Here is a 10,983-nt window from a genome sequence, read left to right on the forward strand (position 1 = left end):
TAGTCGACCACCGTCCACCAAGTCCATTGCCACCTCTACCATAGTCGACCACCGTCCACCAAGTCCATTGCCACCTCTACCATAGTCGACCACCGACCACCACCGTCCATTGCCACCACCACTACCGTTGTTTGCCACCTTCAACTCCTCAACTACTGTAACAACCTCGTCCAGTCGGCCACCACCATTTATTGCCACCTTCAACTCCTCAACTACTGTAACAACCTCGTCCAGTCGACCACCACCAATTATTGCCACCTCACCTCCACTATAACCACCACCACCACTATCTCCACTACATCAACCATAACTACCTCCTCTGTTGTCAACCGCCACCACCACAATTTACCATCTTCATGTCCTCTATAACCACCGTCGTCCACCAAGTACCACTGCCTCTACCTCCATAACCACTGTCAGCCACCGGCCACCACCGTCCATTGCCACTACTACTGTCGGCCACCACCATAACCAAAACCACCTCCACCACCACCACCACTACTACCATCAATTATATCAAACTTTTCATTCAAATTTGATACAAATATGAAAACTTTGTACAAATATTTATAAATTAGATTCTTTAATTATTTACTTTATTTGTGTTAATTATAACTATTATATAATATTTAAAATTATCAAATAACTTTTGGGGTAACTTGTCTACTTCTGTTCCGTTCAGTTCTAGTCGTACCAAACACCAGACATACTCCTGTTATGTCCGGTCTTGTCTCGTCCAGTCCTACCCTCTTATTTTGTCATGTCCTATCCAATTCAATCCTATTCAGTTTTGTTTAAATATGTCTGCATACAAAACGCTACTTTAATCATGGGTTAAAAGAAACATGAGATACCTTTTTTGTGAGTTGGAGGTTGAAATAAATATGTTGCATGTAAAAAAATAATGAGAAGTAGGATTAGAAAGAGACAGCTTGCACACGTGCGGCTGCTCTCCCCAATCAATATCCAATTTTCTTTTCTTTTTTCTATTTAACAATCAATTATTATTCATGTTTTATATTAATTTGTAAAATAAAATAATAATAATAATAATGATGGTGATTAAGAAGGGCAAGAGAGAGTTGCGGCGTTTCGATGGTTGTGACGATTCAACTACTTATTTCTCATGTCCCCCTTTTTTTATTCCTCAAGTACATCCCTTCATGTACTACAATATCTTAACCACGTTTGCTTCCTATAATATTTTTAAACAAAATAATTTGATTTTCAAGAATTTTAAATAAAATTTAATCCTACTTTCGGTTTGAATAATTAAAATAAAAATATGTTAAATAATTTGTAATTTGTTTAAACATAGATTCAAAATTGGAATGAATAAACGATAAATGATCAAAATTAATCCCCCCTTTATAAGGATGATGGTTTGCTATGGTGCAGATCAGTGGTGGTCTAGAAAGTGGTGTGGATCTGGTTGGTGATGGTTCAGAACAATGGTGGTTGATGGATGTCATATAGGTATGGAAAGATCAAGTAGGAAGATGATGATAATTTTGTCTTTTTGAGAAAATGGGATAAAATTGAATTGAATTTTTTTCTTAATTATGATGGAATAATCAAATCCATGAATGGTGAATGCGTGGAATTCAGTTCCATTTTATACGTAAATCAAACGACTGAATTAAATTTGGTTAACAAAATTTATCATTTCAATTCCGTTAGAATCCTACAAACCAAACGCCCCATTTATCCTAGAAAAAAAACATTTATATTAAATATTGTAAAATATAATTAAATTAATGAAAAAGGAAGGGTTATGACGAATCTGAAGGCTCAAGATCCCATGCATGGTCAAGAAGTCGTCCTTAATTCCTGTAATTCTTTTTTCTTTTTCCTTAATTTTATTTTATTTTATTTTTGGATTTGGTAGTCAACAAACATTTATAATTATATGTCATTGTGTTTGTGTTATTAAAAATTAACCTTATCCTATATACCTTTCTTTAGTTTTTAAATTTTGAATGAAAGATTTTTTAAAATCAATTAAATAGATCTTTCATCTATAAAACTGATACAGAGATGAGTTATTATACAACCCTTTACATATGTACAACCAATACAACTCAATCTCAACCGTTCATTTAATTTAATGAATATATGATCTCATAAAAGTTTTGATTGTTTCCTAATATAAAGTATTAATCATATATTGATGCATATATTGATGCTTTTGACACAACTTTTGCATGCACCTATTTATGTTTTAACTATTCAACGGTATATATTATCATATGTATTGTATTGCTCGAACGTAGATTGATAAATACGAGTAATTTTATTTCTTCAAAGAACCACCTTACTTGAAACTACGATCACATCCAAAAACTTTCCAATAAACAATGTCTTAGTATCGTTAGATCAGAAATCAACGCGTAAATTACTTAAGAAACTTAACGTCTGAGGAGATGTAGACTTCCCGAACAGCGAGCACCATGAAGGAAGCTTCTCAAGAACCCGTTTCACTTTTGGAGTCAATCTGTTCACATCTGTTCTTAGTTTCAGCAGGAGATCATTTCGCCCCTCGGTTTGGTTTTTGGCCCAGTAAAGATTCAGATCAAACCTTGTGGGAGCATTCTTCCCTCCAGAATACTGAATAATATGCCATCCATCTACACTCCTTTTCTGGCCAATTTGGATCAGCTCCTCGCCATTTTCAGCATCTGAACAAAAAACGTCGATAAGGGTCCCATTATCTCGAGCTGTAACAAGTGTCTAAAGAAGATCTTGATTGTAAAAGTAGGAAGTACCTTTGAGTCGGAAATCTTCTATTTTATTAGTATTGATTGCAAGAGACCATCGTGTTGAAACTTTAGTATCAATTGTGACTTGTGTAAGTCTGTCATCAGTTCTTGAATCGCTCTCCACTTCTAGAATTGGGACGTCTGATTTGCTCCATCCATTGACTGAGTCGTCCTTGGTCCAACAACTATACGAAGCAGTGAAAGTGACAAAATCAACAGCATTTTCTCTTCCACATACAAACCCTTCGCCAATATGTTCAATCTCCTTGGTTAACCTTCCAGGAGTAGTCGAAAATAAAGATATATAAGAACTTGGTTCTTCAAATCTTCCCGATGCGTCCACAACATGAACAACCTAAGAATGATCACGGGTTTACATGGAAATATCAACTCCAACAGTTCCAAACAAAAGTGAAGTACGCATTTTGACTCTGATTACTCAAATGGGCTGCTTTTCATCTTGATAAAGATTTGATATTGGTCACGTTCACTTCGATAGTCACAAAGTGAAAAATGTCGAACAATCAAAATACAAATAGAATCTTACATTTACGGCTCTGGAAACGTCTTCTGTGAACGGCGGGATGAGTCCAGATATCACCAGAGTCGTTGAAAGACCAAACACAATAAAGCTTGCTATTGCAATAAGATTTTTTGCACCTAGAAATGAGGAACAGTTGTTATCTAAGAAAACGATTTGGATCAATTTGAGTTGCAAAAACTGCAACTTTAACGAGTCACATGCGGATCTTTATTTAAACTGAGATAGCAATTTGAGATATGAATATGGAAAGAAAAGAGAACCTGATATGTGCACATATGAAAGGAGATACACCAATGTAAGGCATATGACAGCCGATATGTACACAGCAAGTACAAGACTCCCCAACCATTCAGGATTGCCTCCAGGATTCCTGCATCCATATAAAATCCAAATATTCGTCCACACTTAATTTTAAAAGAAATCAAAAGACAATCAAGTTTCATAGCAAGTGATTGCAGTTGCTGTGGCATATTTACGCTGCATCAAAGTGTATGAATTTGAAGATATACAAAAAGAAAAAGAGTATGTATGTGGATTTTCGTATAAACTTGATACCAACATTTTCCTTTTAGTAGGGTTTTTGTTATAAGGTTTAGCACCGTTATAAAAGTTTTCATACAGATTTTAAGAAATCCACATCAAATTTTGAAGTTATCACTGTTATAGACGTTTTAACTTGGCCTGAAAAGGCGAAATGTATAACTATGCAATACCTGTCAAAGCGAACAGCCATACCAACAACCGTTCCTGCCAATCGGATGAACATGCCACCAGAGATTAAAAATGGTACAAATAGTCCCAGCAATAGCGTTATTGTTTTGAGTGCCTTTGGTACTCGGGTTGGGGATAAAGTTGCTTCAAGCAATCCATCTACAAAATCAAGAAGTTATATCAGTCAGAATCTAAACATTATTCATTGATGGATGAAAAACCCATTACAGGCCTCATAAATAAGGCTAAAACATATGTCCAACATCCATTCTTCCTTACAAAACTTGATCCTCAAGATCAACACTTCCAAAGGTGAACATTCCCACTTCTGAATGTCCCAGAATAAAAAAATACAAACATTAATCTATCCCATTGTTAAATTATTTGTTGAACTTTGGGAAATGTTAAATCATATCAATCATTTTGGGCTGAAGAAGATAGAATCAGACCACGAAACTTTTGGGAAAGTAAACTTACAAGCAAAAGCTGGCGAGACCAGCCACACAAGAGCTAAATAGGAAGATCCAACTTTGCAATAATGTCCCACCACTAGAAGAATAAGCCATTGCAACAACCCGCTTTTATAGAGCCATCTTTCAGCTTCCAATTTTGCCCAGCTGACTTGAACCACAGGAGACAGGTTCTCCAGTCTTGTGGAAAATACACGTGATATATATGTTTTTAGTATTACATAACCAATATGTTGACCGGTAAGAGCCCCAAGGAAAGCAGGGGAAACAAATAAACCTCCAACAATCCATGGGCTTGAAATGAAGGGAACTGGTGATGAATATATGAGCGGTAGAATGAAGGCAACAGCCATAGAGAAACTTAACGAACATATCCACATTAGTAGGATACTTAAAAATGACAAGGCTAAAGAGATAGCAGCAGTTGAACCACCCATCAAAATTGATGTAGCCCATATCATCATGGATTGCATGATGACCGAATTGTAGAGCATGTTGGCAAACCGTTGACGAAATACAACCATGTATGTTCCCTGCACAAAATTGGAAAATCAAAAAGATAGTTTCATCATGCAAACTTTCAACTAATGGTACTCCCTATTGGAGAAAAGAGGTATCCTTTAACTTTTTAGGCAAAACTTGGTGCTTCATGAATACTCCAATGACTGTATTTCTTCACTCTGCTGATGCATGTTTCTCAATGAAGGTGGCAGAAGCATTGGGTTTGGCAATTTATAAGGTTCGTATAAAAGTTAAAGTTAATCGTCCGTTTGATGTCAAAAGTCAAATGCACCTCTCACTGGGAGAGGTGGGAGTTCTGTAATCAAGAAAACATAAACATAAATCACTTGAGGTTTTAAAACAGTAAACGTACCAAAATGTCGAAATATATGGCAGTATCTTCATCAGTTTTCTCATTGGCCGCAATTTCTTTGCTTTTAGAAAGTTGAGAGGACGCAGCAGTATGAAGAAGAAAAGCAAGCATATTTTCTCCAAGATGCTGAAGAGAACCTGGTTTTAAAAGCTTTAACTTGTCATTCTGCAAGTACAAAATACACCAGTACGAGAAGATATGATCACTTTAATTTGAAAGAATACATGTATTTATAAAAAAGTAATACTTATGGTGTTTAAAACTCTAACAATACCTTTGTGTGATATACAGCAGTATTGTCTGCATAAGCAAAGTCAAGCCCAGAAAGACCAGCAACCTCTTTGTACACTTGAAAATCAGTAGCAGATTTTATGACACCTGAAGTAAAAAGATCCTGCGGCACTAAAGAAAAATGGAACATAAAGATCTGGAACTAAGATATGACATATATGGTATTTTTCTGCTTTCTTTTTTCCTTCATTTGGTGGCTTAGTAAAGTGAAAGACCTAATATACATAAAAGGAGGACGAAAAGAATACACACCTGAGCAAGAATTTGACCAGATGGGTATTTCGCTACCAATGCATAGTTCTCTATAGCCAATGGATTAGGACCAGCCTGTCAAAATGAATGACAAATTAAGGGAAGCACCAAGGAAGATTGATTGTTAACTAAGATTTCTCAAAGGGTGTTTGTTTTTCTGTTTAATGGCATTAAAGACATATTAACCTCGTTACTCCTACTCCAATATGAGAATTATAACACTACCCTCATGGTGTCAATTACCATAATGTTCAAATTTCGAGAATACTTTGCTTCAGCTTTGAGATAGGAGTAAGACATTTAAACCACAATACTTAAGAAAACGAAGAACGAGGAGCGACTCATTAAATCAGACCTGAAATATAGCAGAAGTTCCTCCAATGCCCATGGCCTCCAAGTCAACAGCCATACGTATAGTACTGCTCCATGGATGCTGCAATGATTGTATAAATTATCACTATGAAAGAACAAAACAAAAGGGTAAAAAAGTATAACTACAAATTGATAACACTTGCTCTCTCTTCAAATATACTCAGAACTTCCATTAGTTTTTTATATGCCCAAGCCTGCCATTGAGCATACTTTGTTACCTTGAATGATAGACAAATTAAGACAACTACTTCCTTTATAAAACGGCCAAAATGACGAAATTTTTGGTCACTTGTAGAAGTTTTATCACCAAAAAGATTGGAAGTATAAAAAACCCAAATTAAAAGTAAATATCTTTGAACTTCAGATGAGAAACCAAGAACATACAATTAAACGACCTCAAAGCTGATCTAGAAGGAACCCAAAGACACTTGTTTGACAACTTTGCACATGATTAAGTACAAATAACAAAACGACTAATAAGGATAATCAAGTAACATCAAATCCATCTCAGGGTTAAACTTGAAACATGACTTCTTTGCTGCAACAGGGAAAAATTGGAAAGTCAACACTTGTTTGGGACAGAGGGAGTAGTTACTGGTCTGAGCTCCACATATAACTAATCCTATGCATGGCAGACATTCATAAACATCATCACTTCATCGATGAATAAAATTATTGATGTTGTATGAAAAGAAAATCAGTTTATAAAGGACTATTAAATCCATCAATCCAAAATAATGTGTACATTTCAACAGTTGACTGTGCTCACTTTGGCAAGCATTGATTATTTTGCAAAAAACCACATCTCTTTTATTATAAATTAGTCGTCAAAACAAAAAGTAAGTGATCCAGGTTAACATAAGTAAAGGTATAGAGCAGGATCAAACCTGAGTTATAAAGCTATGGGCACCATTCAAGCCCTCTTCCTCCCCAGTATTGAACAAGAAAATAACAGAATTCTTGAAACCATGAGCCCAATGAGAGACTCCTCGAGCGAGCTCCAGCATAACAGCTACACATGAACTGCAGTCACCAGCTCCTTCCCTTTATGAACATAAAGGTTCATTTTCATCTTAAGTTAATCATTTTGCTTAGTGAGATACATAATGGCTGAAGGAAGAAGCTGATACAACTTGAAAATAAATAAAGGCCAAAAGGTAGTCAAACTAACATAGGTGGTGAATGCAAAAAACTTACGCTGAGAAGACAGTATCTATGTGAGAAGAGACCAGAATAGCGCTATCTCGTGCTTCAGATGCATATTTCGGCAAGATTCTTAAAACAACATGTGTCAGATCTGAATAAAGAAGCGTTCTCCCCTTAAAAAGTCCACCGTCCAGGATATTAGCACCGGAGCTTGCATGGAAAAGGTCCACTTCAACGTTGACCTCCCAGTGAGCTGTCTTCTTTATTTCCTCAGCTGCTGCTAAGACATACTGCACAAACAAGCAATGTAAGCTACAAGGTTTGACCTCAAAATTTCTCAAATATTAAGAACACAGATGATAGGTCTTAACCCAAAAATAATGAAATCAGAAAGAAGAATAATTAATTAGTAAAATTAACTCTGTAGGCTAGAAATTGCCAGATTTTGGTAAGCAAATTATACACAATTATATTATTCACTGAGAAGGCATTGGCAACCCTTCAATAGACTATTTTCCCCGTATTTCATTAACAACAAGAAGAAAATGAAAGAATTTACTTGAATAATCTGATGTCCATCAGCATGAGTCCAGGAAAAAACTCAATGCTCCATATTGTTAGTGTTTGACACGGGTTTAAAGGGTTCACATGGTTTCTACCTGAATTTGGTTTTTGCAACAACTACAACCTCACAAAAAGCTCCAACGTTAATGAACAAGAGCAAACCAAGGTCAAGAATGAAGATCTTATTTTTTTCAGAATAAATAGCTCCATTCTAAGATGCCTGTGAAGTTTTCGTTTCATCAAGTTTCATATTGAAGATTGTGCTCGTGCTACATGGAAACTACATACGTGTAGGAAAAACAAATTGTCCTTTTCATTTTCCAAAGTACTACATTGTTTAACAATCACAAGGTCAAGTTTTTTTCTCAGTAATGCAGATGACAAGGGCATCAATGGCAATACAAACCGACTGTAATTTGGAGTACTATTATAAAGGCATAGTTGATTACTCGGTATGAATTGGCAAAGGATTATAGTATATAAGTTTAATCAATCTTTAGGATTTCACATTATTATGAAATTATCCTTTCCTAGTTTCCTTTTGTTTATTTATTTTATTGCCAGAAGCGACTTTAGGATTTCATTTTTTAGTTCTGTTAGGTCTACATTTCTTGATCATATAATCCTAGTATATAAATTAATGGTGATTTGCTCCATCATAATATAGGGAAGATGCTGAATTTATCATTGTCTGTGTATGAGGATCTCATGTCTGATCCCCTATCCCTTGTAAGGGTAGGTGTGAGATCTCATCTTTCACCATCTGCTCTCTCCTCAGCCAATGTATTATTCTTTTATATACTCCCCCTACATTAAGGAATTCCTCCATTAAATCCTCAATCATTTACTTAGTGATGGCTTAAAACAACGGCCTATATCCTACATGAAGTAATCATAGGGATCCAGAATGGGAACCCTCTATTCTTCTTCTTGTGCATTCCTTTTCTAGAGCAATAACATATAACTCAGCTAATATGCACCCATGATATGTTAACAGATACATATGGGTGTAACCAAACCAAATGAACCCAATATATCTCACTCGAAAATAGGGTTTTGGGAGGGGGCATGAGGTACGCAAACCTTACCTCAACCATCAGGATCGGACACACATGTATGTACAATGCACAATTGGTTAAAATAGATCATACCTGCAAACCAAGCTCCAAAGCATCAGAACCAACAGGATGAGGACCCAATTGAGTCAACTCTTCGACATGCTTAGTTGCCGCCTCCTCTGAAAACCCCCTTTTACCCACCTGCTCGGCAGTAAGAGGTTCTGGCAAGCTCTCGAACTGATAATGATGAACTGCCCATATCCCTTGTATGACCAGTATAAACAAAGCCAGAACAACAAAAGCTGATCTCTTTGCAGTCACTACATCCTTACCCTTTGCCTGCTTCTCAGACTTCAACACACCATGACTCTCACCCTCACTGGAGTTCTTTGATGTAGCCGAAGAAACTGTTGACCTATTTCTCATGCTATATCAATTTGACAATAAATCGAACACCTGAAATGCAACCAAACAACAGCACTGTTATACAACAGAACCATAAACTAACAGTTCTTCCGGTACTGTCGCTCAGAGATAAAACGTGCTTTAAAAGGAATCCAAAGAAAAATTCAAGGGTATTTACCAAAAGTAATCGTGGTAACAGGGTTTAATTCATCATCTTCAAGATGGGACTAGAACGAATAATTGACGTGGGAAATAATAGGAGAACCAAGAACGAACCCTTCTTGTTTGGTGCTGGGATTGGCGCGACTTCGAATAATGGATTTCTAGGAGAGCAAATCATAGAACATGGGAGAGAGAAAATCGCCGGCTTTCGACTTAATTTAAACCATAAACGGTTTCATAAATTTGATACTAAAGAGGGGTTAGGTCTAGTAGTAATAGACATTATGCCCACTTCTTCAATTGTATGTGTATGACATGCCATCAAAGAACATGCATTAATACATAGAGAATACAGAATACAGAATAGAGAATAGAGAATAGAACGCTACTACTACAATGTATTTTGATTTAACTATAAGAGTGGTGTTTTATTGGTTTGAGTTTGTCTTCGAATGTCAAAAATATCAGGAGGTAATGAGGAATAAAACACTCTTATGGCTACGGAAGTTCAAATATGGTGACTCTAGGCTATCTGCAAAGCATGTGGTCGTCCTGAGATTAATTGGTTCGCATAGCGAGTTGGATATCCAGGTTAATAAAAAAAATATACAATATATTTTGATTTTAAAATTAAAAACTCGAGTTCCCAATTAGAAGATAAATATATGTCAATTCTAAAATAGGCATATATATACATACGAAATATCATGCGATAAAATAAACATCTTACAAGAATACAACAAAGGTATTCTCATTTGAAACTCCCATATATATATATATATATACACACACACACACACACACACATATATATATATATATATATAGGTGGTTTCGTTTACAAACCTTATCATTCCTACACTATACGAATTCATCTTAATCATTAAGTAGCGTTTGGTACGTAGACATGATTAGACTGGATTGGACAGGTGGGCAGAACTGGATAGGACAAGAGGGTAGGACTGGACATGACTGGATTGGATAAAACAAATGTATGTTTGATGTGTTGGTATGACTATGACAAGTTACCCCTCAAAAGTTATTTGATGATTTTAAATATTATATAGTTATGACTAACACAAACAAAGTAAATAATTAAAGAATTTAATTTACAAATATTTTTACACAATTTTCATATAAATGAGTACATACATATATAATGGGACCAAATTTGAATGAAAATTCCGATATAATTGATGGTAGTAATAGTGGTGGTGAAGGAGATTGTTGTAGTAGAGAAGGAGTTGGAGGTGGCGAATGGCGATAGTAGTGGTGGCAATGGACGGTGGTGGTTGGTGGTCGACTACAGTAGAGGTGGCGATGGATGATGGTGGACAGTGGTTTGTGGATGATGATGCTGTAGTGAAAGATGAGG

The 10,983-nt window shown here is 35.9% G+C and overlaps 1 protein-coding gene across 3 annotated transcripts; it reads right to left on the minus strand.

Annotated features, from left to right (window-relative positions):
* Positions 1 to 2,261: 2,261 nt before the first annotated feature.
* LOC112525805 (endoplasmic reticulum metallopeptidase 1) lies at positions 2,262 to 9,806 on the minus strand. Of its 3 annotated transcripts, XM_025136085.1 has the most exons (15): positions 9,625 to 9,806; positions 9,374 to 9,497; positions 9,135 to 9,292; positions 7,471 to 7,709; positions 7,161 to 7,317; positions 6,257 to 6,334; positions 5,902 to 5,976; positions 5,633 to 5,752; positions 5,359 to 5,523; positions 4,492 to 5,017; positions 4,017 to 4,173; positions 3,564 to 3,673; positions 3,307 to 3,419; positions 2,766 to 3,114; positions 2,377 to 2,678 (listed from the first exon to the last, which is right to left on the minus strand). In XM_025136085.1, the coding sequence occupies exons 2-15, from the start codon at positions 9,465 to 9,467 to the stop codon at positions 2,377 to 2,379; spliced, it is 2,643 nt and encodes an 880-aa protein (XP_024991853.1). In that variant the 5' UTR covers positions 9,468 to 9,497; positions 9,625 to 9,806. The 3 variants fall into 3 exon arrangements, with proteins under 3 accessions (XP_024991851.1, XP_024991853.1, XP_024991854.1); XM_025136083.1 differs by having other exon boundaries at positions 2,262 to 2,678; positions 9,135 to 9,497; XM_025136086.1 differs by lacking the exons at positions 5,902 to 5,976; positions 6,257 to 6,334; positions 7,161 to 7,317; ... (2 more) ...; positions 9,374 to 9,497; positions 9,625 to 9,806 and having other exon boundaries at positions 5,359 to 5,495; positions 5,633 to 5,723.
* Positions 9,807 to 10,983: the final 1,177 nt, after the last annotated feature.

The sequence above is a fragment of the Cynara cardunculus genome, assembly GCF_001531365.2.
Source record: "Cynara cardunculus var. scolymus isolate 2C chromosome LG 13, CcrdV1, whole genome shotgun sequence".
Classification (NCBI taxonomy): domain Eukaryota; kingdom Viridiplantae; phylum Streptophyta; class Magnoliopsida; order Asterales; family Asteraceae; genus Cynara; species Cynara cardunculus.